The sequence below is a fragment of the Neopelma chrysocephalum genome, unplaced genomic scaffold (assembly GCF_003984885.1).
Source record: "Neopelma chrysocephalum unplaced genomic scaffold, ASM398488v2 Primary Assembly neopelma1_186344, whole genome shotgun sequence".
Lineage (NCBI taxonomy): Eukaryota > Metazoa > Chordata > Aves > Passeriformes > Pipridae > Neopelma > Neopelma chrysocephalum.
In genome coordinates, this window is record NW_020938934.1 from 32,719 (window position 1) to 48,858 (window position 16,140).

The 16,140-nt window shown below is 71.4% G+C and overlaps 3 protein-coding genes across 3 annotated transcripts; all 3 read left to right on the top strand.

The window, feature by feature from the left end:
- Positions 1-551: 551 nt before the first annotated feature.
- Positions 552-7,943, top strand: LOC113962933 (protein timeless homolog). The gene is given in 31 exon segments (XM_027673727.1): positions 552-581; positions 1,079-1,216; positions 1,286-1,439; positions 1,530-1,644; positions 1,719-1,781; positions 1,941-2,042; positions 2,137-2,292; positions 2,367-2,500; positions 2,640-2,727; positions 2,887-3,063; positions 3,142-3,359; positions 3,464-3,567; positions 3,658-3,827; positions 3,908-4,033; positions 4,112-4,263; positions 4,341-4,438; positions 4,517-4,634; positions 4,785-4,986; positions 5,083-5,234; positions 5,314-5,399; positions 5,487-5,610; positions 5,706-5,788; positions 5,860-6,008; positions 6,094-6,268; positions 6,354-6,422; positions 6,645-6,763; positions 6,861-6,986; positions 6,988-7,009; positions 7,091-7,127; positions 7,273-7,364; positions 7,584-7,943. Coding segments are annotated over 30 exon segments (3,633 nt in total). The 5' UTR covers positions 552-581; positions 1,079-1,119; the 3' UTR covers positions 7,709-7,943.
- A 120-nt stretch (positions 7,944-8,063) lies between these two features.
- On the top strand, positions 8,064-9,190 carry LOC113962929 (apolipoprotein F-like). The gene is made up of 2 exons (XM_027673724.1): positions 8,064-8,175; positions 8,251-9,190. Exon 2 carries the CDS (start codon positions 8,275-8,277, stop codon positions 9,160-9,162), a length of 888 nt encoding a protein of 295 aa, XP_027529525.1. The 5' UTR covers positions 8,064-8,175; positions 8,251-8,274; the 3' UTR covers positions 9,163-9,190.
- A 795-nt stretch (positions 9,191-9,985) lies between these two features.
- On the top strand, positions 9,986-16,129 carry LOC113962930 (signal transducer and activator of transcription 2-like). Its single transcript, XM_027673725.1, is given in 23 exon segments — positions 9,986-10,339; positions 10,459-10,590; positions 10,678-10,828; positions 10,922-11,020; positions 11,164-11,256; positions 11,329-11,433; positions 11,515-11,663; positions 11,735-11,893; positions 12,219-12,371; positions 12,561-12,581; positions 12,683-12,776; positions 12,891-12,947; positions 13,058-13,141; positions 13,276-13,374; positions 13,679-13,814; positions 13,895-13,944; positions 14,060-14,145; positions 14,213-14,309; positions 14,311-14,350; positions 14,427-14,615; positions 14,701-14,758; positions 14,899-15,764; positions 15,948-16,129. Coding segments are annotated over 22 exon segments (3,051 nt in total). The 5' UTR covers positions 9,986-10,339; position 10,459; the 3' UTR covers positions 16,082-16,129.
- The last annotated feature ends 11 nt before the right edge of the window (positions 16,130-16,140 follow it).

A 16,140-nucleotide genomic window follows, 5' to 3' on the forward strand; every position in this document is an offset into this window, starting at 1 on the left:
GCCGGGCAACCGGGCACCGGCCTGCCCGGGGCCCGCCCGAACCGGGCCGGGGCCGCCCCGCCCCGCCGCGGCGGGACTTCTGTGTTCGGTGAATTAAACCTGCTCTTTTATTTTGGTAACCGCTGGCGGCCGTGCCCGGCGCCGGGATGCGGGAGGGAGTGGAGGATGGGGGGGGACGGACACGCACCGGAGCCCCCCCGGGCACCGCGCGGAGGCGGCGGGAGGAGCCGCCGGTTCCCGCGCCCGCGGCGAGGCCACGCCCAGACAGCGCCGCTCTTAAAAGGGCAACGCCTCCATCGCGCCGCGTCCCCACAGAGAGAGCCCTGTGTGCGCCCCCCCCTCAGCGCCGCGGGGCGGGGGTCGAGGGGAGGGGTCCCCGGGGCATCACTCCGCTGGTTCGCACCCGTGGGGGGCGGCGGGGTGGGGCACTGGGGGGGGTGTGAGAGGGCCCACAGGGAGCGGGAGTGACGTTGCCCCTTGAAGGGCGCGCGCGGGGCGGGGCCTCGGTCCGCGGGAACTGGGCCGGTTGTGTAACGCCGCCCCCGCGCCGGGACCGCGGGAACGGCGGGGACGGGGCGGCGGTGAGCGGGCACCGGGGGGGCATCGGGGCCGGGGGAGGCCGGGATCGGGGGGCGCCGGGGGCTGCGGGGTGATCGGGGTGATCGCGGTGGACCGGGGTCAACTCGTACCGGCCCGGGGGAATGCGGGGTCGCGGGGCGCTCCGGGATCGAAGGGAGCACCGGGGTCTGGGAGGCGCTCCGGGATCGGGGGGTGGGGATCATGGACGACCCGGAGCGGGGGGTGCTCCGGGATCGGGGCGGACCGGGGCCGTGGGATGGGCCGGTATAGGGCGGGACCGGGACTGAGAGGTTCGCCGGCATTGGAGGGGACTGGGATTGGGAGATGCCCCGGGATCGGGAATCCGCCACCGGAATCGGCGTGGACCGGGACAAGCGGGGTGCTCTGGTGTGGAGGGGGACTGGGACCGACGGGCGGTATCGCGGGAGCCCGGGACGGGCGGGAGGTCCCGGAGGAGCCCGGACCGGGCGCACACGGCGGCGCTGACGGTGCCCCGCAGGCGGCCCCCGGTGCCGGTCCCGGTGCGCAGCCCCGCGCTGCATGGACTGGTACATGATGAACTGCGAGCTCCTGGCCACCTGCAGCGCCCTGGGCTACCTGGAGGGTGACGTCTACCACCGGGAGCCCGACTGCCTGGGTAGGTGGGCGCCGGGAGGGGCGGGGGGTGCCGGGGGTGGCGGGGACTCACGACCCCGTGTCCCCCCAGAGAGCGTCAAGGACCTGATCCGGTACCTGCGCCACGAGGACGAGACCCGGGACGTGCGGCAGCAGCTGGGGGCGGCCCAGATCCTGCAGAACGACCTCCTGCCCATCCTGGTGCAGTACCCGCAGGACAAGGTGCTCTTCGATGCCATCGTCAGGTACCGGGGGACAGCTCTGGGGACGGGGGGTGGCCCCGCGGGGGCTCCTTGCAGGGCGGGGGTCCCTCACAGCCCCCCACCCCCTCTCAGGCTGATGGTGAACCTGACGCAGCCGGCCCTGCTCTGCTTCGGGAAGGTGCCCACGGATGCAGCCTCCCGGCACCACTTTCTCCAGGTGCTGTCCTACCTGCAGGCCTACAAGGAGGTGAGTCTGCCCGGGGCAGGGCCCTGGGGGATGGCTCTGCCCACGGGCCCCTCGCTCACGTGGGCTCTCTGCAGGCTTTTGCCAGTGAGAAGGTTTTCGTGGTGCTCAGCGAGAAGCTCTACGACCTCCTGCAGCTGGTGAGTCCCTGAGGGGCTGCGGGGTCTGTCCCTGCTTCAGGATCCTGTGGGGGCTGCGGGGTCTGTCCCTGCTGTGGGATCCTGTGGGGGCTGCGGGGTCTGTCCCTGCTGGGGGACCCTGAGGGGCTGCAGGAGGCTCTGACGGCTCCATCCCCCCAGGACTGGGAGCAGCGGCAGGAGGAGGACACGCTGCTGATCGAGAGGATCCTGCTGCTGGTGCGCAACGTGCTGCACGTCCCCCCGGACCCCACGGAGGAGCAGGTACCGGGATGGGGCCCTTCCCCACCTCCCCAGCGACTTTGGGGTCGCCACGGCTCTGTGGAGACCCCCCCTCCCCACCCCCCGTGCCCCCCAGGGCGTGGACGGGGACGCCAGCGTGCACGACCGGGTGCTGTGGGCGCTGCACATCAGCGGCATGGACGACCTGCTCAAGTTCCTGGCCAGCGCCCAGGTGGAGCAGCAATGGGCCCTGCACGTCCTGGAGATCATCTCCCTCATGTTCCGAGACCAGGTGAGCCGGGGCGGGGGCGGCGGGGCAGGGGAACCCCCCCGGGGACCCCGCAAAGCTGACGGAGCCGCCGGCAGAACCCGGAGGAGTTGGCGGCGCTGGGACAGGGCCCGGCGGGCGCCGAGCACGGGGAGGACACGCGGGAGCTGGAGACCCTGCGGCAGCGGGAGCTGGCGGAGAAGAGGGCCCGGGCACTGCAGCGCCCGTCCAGGTGAGGAGGGGGGACCCCTATGGCGGGGCTGGGACCCCTGTGGCGGGGCTGGGACCCCTGTGGCAGGGCTGGGACCCCGTGGCAGGGCTGGGACCCCGTGGCAGGGCCGGCACCACTCAGCCCCCGTCCCCCTGCCCAGGCACTCCCGCTTCGGCGGCTCCTACGTCCTGCAGGGCCTGAAGTCCATCGGGGACCGGGACGTCGTGTTCCACAAAGGGCTGCACAACGTGAGTGCAGGGACGGGGGCCTGGGATGTGGCAGAGGGCACCAGGATGGGGACACGGTGGGGAGCACAGGGACAGGGGCGTTGGAGGGGGACGGAGATGTGGCGGGGGGCACAGGGATGATGCCACCGGGGTGCAAGTCTGGCAGCTCGTCCCCCGCAGCTGAAGAGCTACAGCCACGACCTGGGCAAGGAGCCCCAGCGGGTGCCCCGGCGGCGCCAGGCGGCCCCCGAGTCCGAGCCCTCCCGACGCTCGGCCCGCAACGTCCGGCTCTTCCTGCGCCACTTCTGCCAGGACTTCCTGGAGGGCTGCTACAACCGCCTGATGCTGCTGGTCAAGGTGAGCGGCCTGGGGGGGCCAGGACCCCCTTCCCTGGGCTGCGGGACCCCCTCTGACCGCCCCCCCCGCCGCCCCCAGGACCAGCTGGGGAGGGAGAAGGCTCAGCAGCACGATGAGACCTATTACCTGTGGGCCACCGCCTTCTTCATGGCCTTCAACCGGCGCCGCGGCTTCCGCCCGGAGCTGGTGTCGGAGACGGTGAGTGTCCGTGCCTTCCACTTCATCGAGCAGAACCTCACCAAGTACTACGAGATGGCCCTGATGGACAAGAAGGAGGCAACCACCTGGGCCCGCAGGTGAGCACCCTGGGCACCCGGACCCCCCCTGGGCATCTGGGACACCACCCCCGTAGTGTCTGGGGTTCCCTGGGCACCTGGGGCCACCCCGCTGCCGTCCCCAGGATGCACCTGGCCCTGAAGGCGTACCAGGAGCTGCTGCGGACGGTGCAGGAGATGGACCGGTCCCCCGAGCAGGCGGTGCGGGACAGCAGCCAGGTCATCAAAAGTGAGTCCCTCCATCCCTCCGCCCGTCCCAGGGTGGGGCTGTCCGACCCCCCCCGCTTCCCACCGACCCCCCCCGCCCCGTCCTCCCCAGGCAACATCTTCTACCTGATGGAATACCGGGAGCTCTTCCTGGCGCTCTTCCGCAAGTTCGACGAGACGAAGCAGCCGCGCAGCTTCCTGCGGGACCTGGTGGAGACGGCTCATCTCTTCCTGCGCATGCTGGAGCGCTTCTGCCGCGGCCGTGCCAGCCTCGTGGTGCAGGTGGGGCGCGGCTGCCCCACCCAGGGGGACCCTGGCGGGTCAGGCAGCCCCTCCTGAGCCTGTTTTTGCCCCCTCCCCAGAGCAAACGCATCCGCAGGAAGAAGAAGCCGCGGGCGCCCGCGGCCCTCGGCCCGACACCACCCAGCACTGAGGAGCTGGAGGAGCTGTGGGCAGGATTGGCCCCGCAGCTCCAGGCCTGCCTGGAGGTACCAGGGAAGGGTCCGACCCCGCGGGGGCCTCTGGGGGTCCTGGCAGGGCGTGGGGTGACGGTGTCCCCGCCGCAGGGCGAGGTGCCCCTGCCCGAGGACGTGGTGCCCTTCGACGCCGCCTCGGAGACGCCAGTGGAGGAGCAGCGGGCGGAGGCTCTGCTGCGGATCCAGGGCTGCCTGCGGCGTTCCCGGGTGCCCCAGGCCCTGAGGCTGCTCCGCTCTGCCAGGTACCGGCACCGCCATTCCCCTCTCGTCCTCGGGGGTGCGGGGACGTGGTGCCAGCCTGTCCCCTCCCTGTCCCCAGGGATGTCTGGCCCGAAGGGGACGTGTTCGGAGCTGCTGACGCGGGGCCGCCCGAGGAGACCCGGCTGCTGCGGGAGATCCTCGTCGCTCCCCTGCCCCGTGAGTCCCCGGGGAGGGGGAGAGCTCTGGGCCAGAAGGGAGGAGAGCTTTGGGGACCCTCAGCGCGTCTCACCGCAGGGAACGCACCCCCCGAGCCCGAGGAGCCGGAGGACGAGGAAGAGGAGGACGAAGAAGAGGAGGAGGAGACGGTGCAAGTGTCAGAGAAGGAATTCAACTTCCTCGACTACCTGAAGCGGTGAGAGGGGTCGGGCGGCCCCAGGGGCGCAGGGAGGGTCCCTCCCTGGGGCGGCCACGCTCACAGGGGTCCGTGGCAGGTTTGCCTGTGCCCCCGTGGTGCTGGGGGGTCCCTCCCTGGGGCAGCCACGCTCACAGGGGTCCGTGGCAGGTTTGCCTGTGCCCCCGTGGTTCGGGCGCTGGTGCTGCTGCTCCGGGGGTACCCACGGAACAGCCCCCGCACCAACCACTGCGCGGCGCGGCTGCTGCACCGCCTGGCCCGCGACCTGCACATGGAGCCGCTGCTCTTCCAGCTCTCCCTCTTTGCCCTCTTCCACCGCCTGCTCAGCGACCCCGCCGCCGGCGCCCACCAGGTCAGCGGGACCCCCGATGCCCCCCGTGTCCCCCCTGGCCCTGCTGTGTCCCTGCTGTGTCCCCCGGTCCCACTGTCCCTCCCGCTCTCCCCCCAGGAGCTGGTGGCCTTGGCCAAGTTCATCCTGGGCAAGTTCTTTGCGCTGGCGGCCACCAACAAAAAGGCCTTTGTGGAGCTGCTCTTCTGGAAGAACCCAACGGCCGCCTGCGAGATGACCAAGGGCTACGGCTCCCTGCAGGAGGGAGAGGGGTGAGTGGGGTCGGGGAGGGGGCTGTAACCCCCCTGAACCCCCCTTCTCTCCCCTCACCCCCCCTCTGCCTCGGCCCAGGGCTCCCAGGAGCCGGGTCCCCCCCTGGACCCCGCAGGAAGAGCAGGAGCTGCGGGAGCTGTACTGGAAGTACAAGGAGATGGAAGGTATCAAAGGACCCGGGGGTGGGAGGGGGGCAGTGGGACCCCCGGGGGGCAGGAGGGGCTCTGTCCCTGCACCTCCTGCCCCCGCAGGTGAGGACGTCATCGCTGCCATCCTGGCCCATCTCCCGACCCCCGGGCGGACCCGCAGGCAGGTGGTGAAGCAGCTGGTGAGGATGGGCCTGGCCAGCAGTGCCAGGGACTTCCCACGGGAGAGGTGGGTCAGGGATGCCCACGGGGGACCCCCGGGCCGGGGCAGGGACCCCCCCTCACCCCGGGGCAGGGACCCACAGCCGTGTCCCCCCCCCCCAGGAAGGGCACCCGCATCGTGCTGTGGACGCAGGAGCAGGAGGAGGAGCTGACGCGGCTTTTCGAGGAATTCCAGGGCTCGGACGGTGAGCGGGGCCGGGGTGGGAGGGGGTGGTCGCCCCCCTGTAGCCCCCCACGCTGACCCCCCGCCCCACAGACGTCCTGGGGAACATCCTGAAGCACCTGACGGCGCGGCGCTCGCGGGCCCGGGTGGTGGAGAAGCTGCTGGGGCTGGGGCTGGTGTCGGAGCGCAAGGAGCTGCACAAGAAACGCCGCAGGAAGAGCCACGGCCACGGCCCCGGGACGGTAAAAGGGGGATCTGGGGGGTCCTGGGCTGTGCCCAGCGGGTGCTGCCCCACCCCAGGCACCCGAACGCGGCTGGTCCCTGCAGGCTGCCACTGGTGCCCCGGCTGTGCCAGCCCAGGACAGCTCAGCAGAGGATGAGGACAGCGAGGAGGAGGAGGAGGACGAGGAGGAGGATGAAGTGGAGGAAGGCCCCATGGAGGAGAACTGGGCACCCGAGGAAGGGGCTGGGCAGGGCCTGGCTCGGTGTCTGCATCAGGAAGGTGGGCGAGGGGCTCTTGGTCCCCCCCCCCCCAGGTTGGGCTTGGCTCCAGGGCCAGACCCTTTGTCACCTTCTGCTGTCCCCAGGCCTGGCCGGGCCCCTGCGGTGGCTGGAGAACTGTCTGAGGAGGGCAGCGGGGGACAGGGAGGAGGACGGTGAGTGGGGAGGGTCAGGGGGGGCTGGGAGGAGGACGGTGAGTGACGGGGGGATTGGGGGACAGGGAGGAGGATGGTGAGTGGGGTGGGGGTCGGGGGTGCTGCGAGGAGGATGGTGAGTGGGGAGGGTCAGGGGGGACGAGGAGGAGGATGGTGAGCGGGGTGGGGGTCAGGGGGGACCGTGGGCTCGGGGGGGTCCCACTGACGGTGCTCTGGGCCCAGGCGTGTCCCAGCCGGTGCCGCTGGTGCCGCTGACGGAGGAGAACGAGGACGCCATGGAGAACCGGCGCTTCCAGAGCCTGCTGAGGCAGCTGGGGCTGCGGCCCCCCGCCAGCGAGCAGGTGAGCTCCCCGTGCCCACCCCTGGCCCCGTGCCCACCCCTGGCCCTGTCCCCTCGCTCCTGGCACAGCCCTGCAGCGTCCCCCCCTCTCTTCCCAGGAATCCTTCTGGCGCATCCCAGCCGCCCTGACCCCGCAGCAGCTCCGACGCGCGTCCGCCTCCGTCGCCCACCACGGCCCCGACCCCTCAGGGTCCCCCCGGGACCTGCCAGAGCCACCCCAGTGCCCCCCCCCAGGACCCAGGTCCGGGTGAGGGGCCGGGCTGGGGGTGTGGGACCCCCACCACCCGTGGGGACGGCCCCGAGCCCCTCTCCCTGTGCCCCTCAGCAGAGCAGCTGCCGGCAGAGCTGGGATCAGGCTCGGAGAGGTGAGATCAGGATCCCTTCCCCGAGCTGGGGGTCTCTTCTTCCTGATTTGGGGGGTCCTCCCCCTGCCTGGGGAGGGGATTTGGGCCCCCCGTGCTGTCCCAGTGTGGGGCTGAGTGGTGCCAACCCCTGTCCCCGTGGCTGCAGCGAGGAGCCCGTCCCTGTCCCCGTCCCCAGCCCGGTGGGCACCAAGAGGCGCCGGGAGCTCGACAGTGAGGATGAGGACGGCGGGAGCTCAGGTGGGTTCAGCCCCTCTGCCCTCTCCTGTGGGGCTGAGGGGGCTCTGGGTGTCACCAGGAGCTGGGCACAGGGCACTGCTGGGTCGTGGTTGTCCCGTCCCCAGCCCCTTTGCCCCGTCCCTGGGGCTGGGGAGGCGGTGGAGGGACAGGGGTGTAACCCCCACTCCCCTCACCCCCTGGCTGGGGGCTCAGCCCCCTCCCCTCTTCCTCCACCCACAGGTCCCGGGCTGGCCCCTGCAGCCCCCTGCTCCGAGGAGGATGAGGAGGACGAGGACCCCCAGCCCCGGGGGAGGCGGAAGCGCCTCCGCTGCCTGGAGGAGGACGAGGAGGAGGAGGAGGGTTGAGGGGCTTCCCTTGTCTGCCAGGCCCAGGCCCTGGGCTGTTTTCTGGGGTTTCTGCAGGTTTTGATCCTGTTTTTAAGGGCTGCACGAGCAGCCAGTTGCTGCCCCCCCCATCCCCTTCCCCTGGTGTCTTCATTTCCCTGTTTTGCCCCAAACTCCCATTTTTCTCAGCTCTTTGGGTTTGTTTTCCTTTTAAACCTTTTAAATCCGGACAGGGCCCAAATAAACGTGACTCTTGCCCTTCCTTGGTGTGTGGGGCTGGAGGGAGCTGGAGCTGGGGGGGGGTCAAGCTGCTCTGGCCGCAGGGGTCGAGCCGCTCTGGCCACAGGGAGTGTCCCGTCCCCGGTCCCTGTCCCCGCACCCCGCGTGTCGCAACCCCCTGATAACAGTGGCTATAAAGGGGCCGCGGGGGCCGCGCGGGGCAAAGGACGGTGGCACCTGGCCAGGGCAAGGACCAGTGACAGCGGTGAGCTGGGGACACTGGGGGGGTCACGGGGGGCTGCGGCCGCGGGGGGCTGACGGGGCTCTGCCCTTCTCCCGCCTCCGCAGCCATTCCCGGAGCTGCCGCCATGCCCAGGGTCCTGCTCTTCCTCCCACTCCTCCTCCTCGGCCCCGCTGTGGCTCTCTCTGACGTGGATGCCAGTGACCGGGTGCTGCTGCGGGCGCTGCTGGCGGAGCTGGCGGGTCCCATCCCGCCGCAGGCACGGGGGGTCCCGTGCCACGACCTGGGCCCCAACGCCCTGCCCGGCTTTGCCCGGCTGCCCCCCGAGCCCCACGCCCTGGCCCGCGCCGCGCTGGCGCTGGCTCTGAACGGGGCCGGCTGCGGGGCCCAGGCCGAGGCCGAGGCGCTGGGGCTGGCGCGGGAGCTGGGCACCCCCACGGCCGCGGCGCTGCTGCGGGGGCTGGCGGGGCTGCGGGGAGCCCCGGCCCCCCAGCCCCTGTCCCTGCTCCTCCTCAGCCTGGCGCGCCCGGGGGGCTCTGCCTGCGTGGATCCCACCCCGCTCCGGACCCCCGGCGCCCGGCCCACGGCACCCTGGGCGGGGAGGGTCGCGGGGGCCCGGCTGCCCCCGTGCCAGCGGCTCTCCCGGCGCCGGAGGCAGGATGAGGGCGAAGCCGAGGATGCCTGCAACCCGCCGGGGGAGCGGGAAGCCCACCGGGTGCTGGAGTGGGTGCCGGGCGTCAGCATCTTCTACAACCTGGGCACCAGCATCTACTTCGCCTTCCAGGGCTGCGGGGCCGCGGCCTCGGCGCGGGCGCTGGAGGCCACCGAGGACCTGGGCTACGCCGGGCTGGCCGCGCTCACCGGGAGCCTGGGCGGCCCCGTGGCCGTGGGGGTGCAGATGGGGCTGCAGCCGGGGCTCAAGGCCGGGGTTCGGGCGCTCATCGGGTACTTCACCTCCGCCGGGGACCCCCCGCCCGTGCCCACGGCCCACAGCGGCTCCGCCATCATCGTCTGAATAAAGGCCACGTGCGGCAGCTGGCGGCGTGTCCCCGTCCCTGTCCCTGCGGGATCGATGCGGAGTCACCCTGCGCTGGGGCACGGGGACCTTGGTTCATGGGGTGGCCTTGCTGAGCCACGTGGTGGCAGCTGCTCTGTCCCTGTCCCAGTCCCTGTCCCTGTCCTGCCCAGCGCTCCAGGCCCTGCGGCTCTGTCCCCATGGCCTGTCCCTGTCCCCATTCCCTGTCCCCATGGCCTGTCCCCGTCCCCACAGTTCTCTCCCCATGCCCTGTCCCACAGTTCTGTCCCCATGGCCTGTCCCTGTCCCCATTCCCTGTCCCTGTCCCACAGTTCTGTCCCCATTCCCTGTCCCTGTCCCACAGTTCTCTCCCCATTCCCCGTCCCCGCTCCCGTTTCCATCCCCCCGACCGTTCCCCGCTGGCCACGCCCCCTCTGACCACGCCCACCCCGTGACGTCAATTCGGGGAAATGGGCAACCCTGGGAGTCTCCGCTAGAGGGGGCGTGGCCTCTGTGTCGCGCTCCACCAATCACAGTGCAGGTCGGGGGAAGGGGCGTGGTCTTGCCGCCGCCCTCCGCCAATCACGGAGGAGTGGGCGTGGCCTCCGCGCCTTCCTGACCCGCCGGCGGCCGAGGTGGGTCCGGGATCGGGGGGGTCTCGGTGGGTCCGGGGGGGTCCCGGGGGTCCCGGGGAGGTCTCGAGCCGGTCTTGGCGTTCCCGGGGTGTCGTGGGGGACGGAGGGTCCCGGTGGGTCCCGGGTGAGGGGGAGTCCCGGGGGACAGGGGCGGCTCCGAAGGGTCCCGGGGGACGGGGGCTCCCGGGGGAGGGGGGCACAGACAGGGGGTCCCGGCGGGGGCACACAGGGATCACTGTCGGGTGGCCCCTTGGGAGTGTCCCCCTGGGGGTGTCCCCCTGGGGCGAGGGGTGTTTAGGGGCACCCACTCCCGGGATCCCTGCGGGTGCAATGGGGGACCAGGCCAGGGGGACCTTGGGAGGAGCCCGGGGGGCTGCACAGGGGGTGCAGGGGGCCCTCGGGGTGGGGTCGGGGTGGGGTGTGTGCCCCCCGCCCCAAGCGGGAAACCCACCGTGGCTCAACCCTTGCCCGGAGCAGAAGGACCCCCGGGATCACCCGGGGCCGAGTTGGAGCTGAGGGACCCCCGGGACCCCCGTCTGCAGGTACGTGGGGTGTGGCTGTGCCAGGCGGGGGCACGTGGGCACCGGTCCCACATCCTCCGGTCGTGCGATGGCCGGGGGGGTCCTCGGGGCCCCCCGTGACCCCCCCTGTGCCCCCCCAGCATGGCGCAGTGGCAGGAGGTGCAGGGCTTGGCCAACACGTACCTGGAGCAGGTGCACCAGCTCTACGCGGGCTCGGAGCTGCCCATGGCCGTGCGCCAGTGCTTGGCCGCCTGGATCGAGGACCAGAACTGGTAACGGGGGGCTGCACCGGGCTGGGGGGGGCTGCACCGGGGGGGTGGGCACCGGCAGTGCCAGCGCTGAGCCCCCCGTGCCCGCAGGCGCCAGGCGGCCGAGCCGTTCTCCTCCCACGCCCGGATGCTCTTCCACTCCTTGCTGGCGCTCCTGTCGGACCGAATGGGCAGCCTGGGCACGAGCCACGAGGATTTCATGCTCAAGCACAACCTGCGCAAGGCCCACCGGGACCTCCAGGTGGGTGTCGGGGCCGGGGGTGGGGGGGGCTGAGGGAGAGGGGCCGGGGGGGGCCCTCTGTGCCCCGCTGACCCCCCCCGTGCCCCTCCACAGGCCGAGTTCGAGGAGGATCCGGAGAAATTCGCCAACCTGGTGGCCAACCTGCTGCAGGAGGAGCAGCGGATCCTGCGCCTGGGGCTGGCGGGGGGGCAGGTAGGGCAGGGGGGTGTCCCCCCCCTCACTCCGCGGGGTCCCGGGGCTGCTGCCTGACCTCCCATGTCTCCGTAGGGTGGGGGTGTCCCCCCCTCACCCTGTGGGGTCCCGGGGCCGCTCCCTGACCCCCCGTGTCTCCGCAGGGGGGGTCGTCCCCGGCGCCCACCGTGCCCCCGGAGCGGGGCCGGGAGCAGCAGATCCAGCGGCGCTTGGCCGAGTTCCACACGGCCCTGCAGGTAACAGACCCCCCCCCCGGACCCCCGGGCCCCCCCGGGGGCCGCCCCCCCCCCCCCCGAGCCCCCCCCGAGCCCTCCCACCCGCCCACAGGTCAGGAGAGGAGCAGGGACCCCCAGTACGCCCGGCAGCTCCAAGCCCTCCAGGCCAAGCTGCAGAACCTGGACCAGCAGCGGCGGGTGAGGGGGGGGCAGGGCTGGGCTTATGGGGGGGCCACGGCCGCCCCTCACCCCCTGCTCAGACCCACGTCCGTCCCCCAGGAGGTGCTGGCTCAGATGCAGCAGCTCTTGGGGCGCAGCGAGACCCTGCGGGAGCTGCTGCAGCAGGAGTTGGGGGACTGGCGGCAGCGGCAGCAGCGCTCGTGCCTGGGGGCCCCCACGGACACCAACCTGCGCCCGCTGGAGACCTGGTAGGGCCGGGCTGAGAGGGGGGCACGGGGGGATCACAGCCGGCCCCCGCTGAGCCCCGGGGCACCCGCAGGTTCACGGGGCTGGGCCAGGGGCTGTTCCAGCTGCGGCAGCTGCTCCGGGCGCTCAGCGACCTGCGGCAGAAGGTGACCTACGAGAGGGACCCGCTGGTGGCAGAGACCCCCCTCCTGGAGCAGCGGCTGCAGGAGCAGCTCACGCACCTGCTGAAGAGGTGGGAGAGGGGATGTGAGTGGCTGGAGCTGTGTCAGGGTTGGATATTGGGAACTGGTTGTTCCCCCAGAGGGTGGTCGGGCGCTGAACGGGCTCCCCAGGGCAGCGGTCGCGGCACCGAGGCTGCCAGAGCTTGGGGAGCGTTTGGACAACTCTCTCAGCGCACGGTGGGATTTTGGGGATGTCCTGTGCGGGGCCAGGAGCTGGACTTTGACCCTTGTGGGCTGTCGCCAGCTCAGGGTATTCCACGGTTCTGAGAGGTGGGGGCAGCACGGGTGGGGCCGGGACGGTACCGGGGCAGCCCTGACTCCCCCTCTCTGCCCCAGCGCCTTCGTGGTGGAGCAGCAGCCCAGCACCCCCAACCCCTTCAAGCGCCCGCTCGTGCTCCGCACCGGCAGCAAGTTCTCGGCCCGCGCCCGTCTGCTCGTGAGGCTGCACGACCGCAACCACCGCATGGGCTGCGCCATCCACATCGACAGGTCGGGACCCCCCGAGCCCCCTGCCCCCCCCCTCTCCCTCCAGGGCCCCCCCCAAGCCCCCGCCCGCCCCCGGGGGTCCCACTGCCCCACTGACACCCCGCTGCCCCGCTGACACCCTGCTCCCCAACTGACACCCCCCTGTCCTGCTGACACCCTGCTCCCCAACTGACACCCCGCTCTCTCTTGCAGGGACCCCCCCAAGCTCAAAGGGTGAGAGCCGGGCGAGTGCCGGAGGTGGCGGATGGGGCTGTGCTCCCCCCCTGCCCGGGGGTCCGGGACCCCCCACCCGCCGCCTCTTCTGTGCCCCGCAGGTTTCGCAAGTTCAACATCCTGACGTCGAGCAGCAAAACGCTCCTGGCCGGGGACAGTCCCCAGGAGGGGCTGGTCTGCGACTTCCAGTACCTCGTAGGGTTTTACCCCCCCCCCAGACCCCCAGGTCCCCCAGGGGCGGAGAGTGGGGCGAGGACCCCCTGCCTAGCCCTGGCCCCCGCCCCGGGCTGACTCTGTGCTGCCCCACAGACGCTGAAGGAGCAGAAGGACAGCAGGTCTGGCAAGGGCAGCAAAGGCGCCGGCGAGGTGGGTTTGGGGCTGGGGGCTGTGGGGACAGGTGGGTGTGGGGCTGGGGGCTGTGGGGGCGCAGGGGGGGGCCGGGGCCACGTGGAGACCACGGTGCCACCTCCTTACAGAGTCCCCTGGTCGTGACAGAGGAGCTGCACCTCATCACCTTCATGCTGGCCTACGCCTACTGCGGGCTGGAGCTGGAGCTGAAGGTGAGGGGCTGGGGGGCTTGGTGGGCCTAGGGGGGGGGCTGGGGGGCTTTTGGGGGAGGCTGGGGAGGCTGGAGGGCTTGGGGGATGCTGGGGGGACTGGGGGTTGCCAGCCTGACCCCCCACACCCCCCGCAGACCTCCACGCTGCCCTTCGTCATCATCTCCAACAACAACCAGTTCTCCAGCGCCTGGGCCTCCATCCTCTGGTTCAACATGCTCAGCTCTGACCCCAAGGCGAGCAGGACCCCCCAGCCCTGCACTGCTCCCCCCCAGTGCTCCCACCCCTGCCACCTCCTGCCCCGGTCCTTGTCCCGTCCCCATCCCTGCTCCTCACTAATCTCCATCCTGTGCCCTCTCCCACCCCCATCCCCTGATCACTGTCCTGTACCTGTCCCTTGGTCCCTGTCCCAGCTCCTGGACACCCTCCCTTGCCCCAGTGCACATCCCCATCCCCTGCCACACATCCCCATCCCCTGGCCCCTCTCCCATCCCCGTTCCTGCCCCGTGTCCCTGTCCCCGCTCACCCCCTGTCCCGCAGGACCAAAATATTTTCTCGGCACCGCCCCCGGCCCCGTGGCCCCGTCTGGCCGAGGTGCTGAGCTGGCAGTTTGAGAGCGTGGCAGAGAGGGGGCTGAGCCGGGACCACCTCCTCATGCTGGCCGAGAAGCTCTTTGGTAAGGCCCCGACCCCCGGGGGGGACACTGCGGGGACGGGGCTGTGCCGTCCCCCTGCTCACCCCGCTCTTGCCTCCAAGGCTCGAAGCCATCACCAGAGAGCACCGTGGCCTGGCCCAAGTTCTCCAAGGTGAGCAGAGCCCGTCGCCCCTGTCGCCATCCCCCCATGACCCTGCCCTCTCATCCCCCCCGTCCTCCCGTGGCCCCCAACCCCCCCAGCCCCTCTCACCCACCCTCTACTTCAGGACGGCGCCGGCTTCTCCTTCTGGGCTTGGCTGGACGGGATCCTGGGGCTGCTCCAGGAGCACCTCAAGCCGCTCTGGAAGGACGGGTAGGAGCGGGGCTGGGGGCTGGGGGGGGGCCCCGGGGGCTGCGGGGGCTGACGGTGCCTCCCCCAGACTCATCCTGGGCTTCGTGAGCCGGAAACAAGAGAGGAAACTGCTCAAGTCGAAGAGGACGGGGACGTTCCTGATCCGGTTCAGCGAGAGCGTCCTGGGGGGGGGTCACCTTCACCTGGGTGGAGCATCCCGAGAGCGGTGAGTGCACCCCCCCAGCCCCGGGGTCCGGCCCCTCAGCCCCCCCCGGGCACTGACCCCCGGGGGGGCCCTGCAGGACCCCCCACTTTCGACTCGGTGGATCCGTACACGGGGGCCGAGCTGGCGTCCCTGGCACTGCCCGACATCATCCGTGGGTACCACATCATGATGGAGGAGAACGTTCCAGAGAACCCCCTGCAGTTCCTGTACCCCGACACCCCCCGAGACAAGGCCTTCGGGCCCTACTACAGCCGGCAGCAGGAGGGTACGGCACGGCCTGGCACGGCCTGGCACGGCACAGGGCAGGGGGAGCACCTGCCACCCCCTCTGACCCTCCTCTCTCCCCCCAGGGAACCTGACAGAGCCGGAGAAGTACCTGAGGCGGCGCCTCATCCGTGTGTCCTCCAGGTGAGGCAGCGGAGGGGCCTCAGTCCCCCTTCCCTGTCCCCCATCTCCCCGTGGCCCTGGACTTGGTGACTCAGACCCCGCAGGGAAGGGGATGCCCTGACTCTGCCCCTGCCCCTGACCCGCTGTCTCTCCCTCTCCAGGCAGGCAAACAAGTCGTGGCAGACGGAAGAGGAGCTGGTGGTTGCCACTGAAAACCTGGAGACGCTGCAGCTGCAGCCCGGAGGAGGGCAGGGCACACAGTGGGAGGGTGGCCTGGCACTGCCAGAGTCCCAGAGCCCAGGGGCACCACAGGCCAAGCCAGAGAACCTGGGGACGCCTCAGGGAGTGGCCGTGAGCCCAGGGAAGCTGCAGGTGGTGGCCACGAGCCCGGGGATGCTGCAGCCCGGGGGCTTGGGGACGCTGCAGGCGGGGTCCCAACACCTGGAGCCACCACAGCCACCACAGGTGGGATCAGAGGTCTCAGAGGTGGTGGTGCAGGTGGTCCCCAACATCCAGGACACGCTGCAAGAGGCACTAAGGGCTGTGGGGACCATACAGGTGCTGCCCGGGGGGGTGGGGATGCTGCAGGTGGGACCAGGGGACTTGGGGACGCTGCAGGTGCTGCCGGGGGACCAGGGGACGGTGGCTGTGGACACGGGGATGCTGCAACAAGTGGGAGCTGGGAACACAGAGATGCTGCAACAAGTGGGAGCTGGGAACATGGAGATGCTGCAACAAGTGGGAGCTGTGGACACGGGGATGCTGCAACAAGTGGGAGCTGGGAACATGGAGATGCTGCAGCCCAGACCGGGGGCTGTGGAGCCACTGCAGGTCACTGAGGGCCAGGGGATGCTGCCACCAGAGCTGAGGGACCTGGAGCTGCTGCCCAGGAGCCAGGACATCCAGGAGCTGCTGCAGGCGCTGGAGCCGGGCTCAGGGGCGCTGGAGACGCTGGAGGCAGCAGAGCTGATGCCAAACATGGCAGAGAGCTTGGACGGGAGGCCCCAGCTGGCCCCTGGGCCGGCAGGTGAGTGCCGGGGTGAGGGAGGCACCCGGGGATCCCAGGGGGGTCTGGAGTTCCCAGGGATTCTCAGGGATGCGCCTGGGGATCCCAGGGATGCACCTGGGGATCCCGGGGGTTCTGAGGGCTGTACCTGGGGGTCCCGGAGGTGTCCCCTCAGCGCTGACCCGTCCCCCCCTCCCCTCCCAGGTGCCTCCGTGCTCCTGGACCACCGTGACCCGTTCCTGCCGCAGCCCGAGGACTCGGCTCTGCCCGCTGTCAACTCCCTCTTCGCCTCCGCCGACTTCCCCCCGCTCCACATCGACCCCAGCGACTTCCAGTGACTCCCCCCTTGGCCCCTCCCCTGTAAATAAACCCCTTCCCACCCCTCCCCGCCCGTGCT

Coding starts and splice junctions, on each gene's coding strand:
- LOC113962929 (XM_027673724.1), top strand. CDS start 8,275: ATGCCCAGGGTCCTGCTCTTCCTCCCACTCCTCCTCCTCGGCCCCGCT.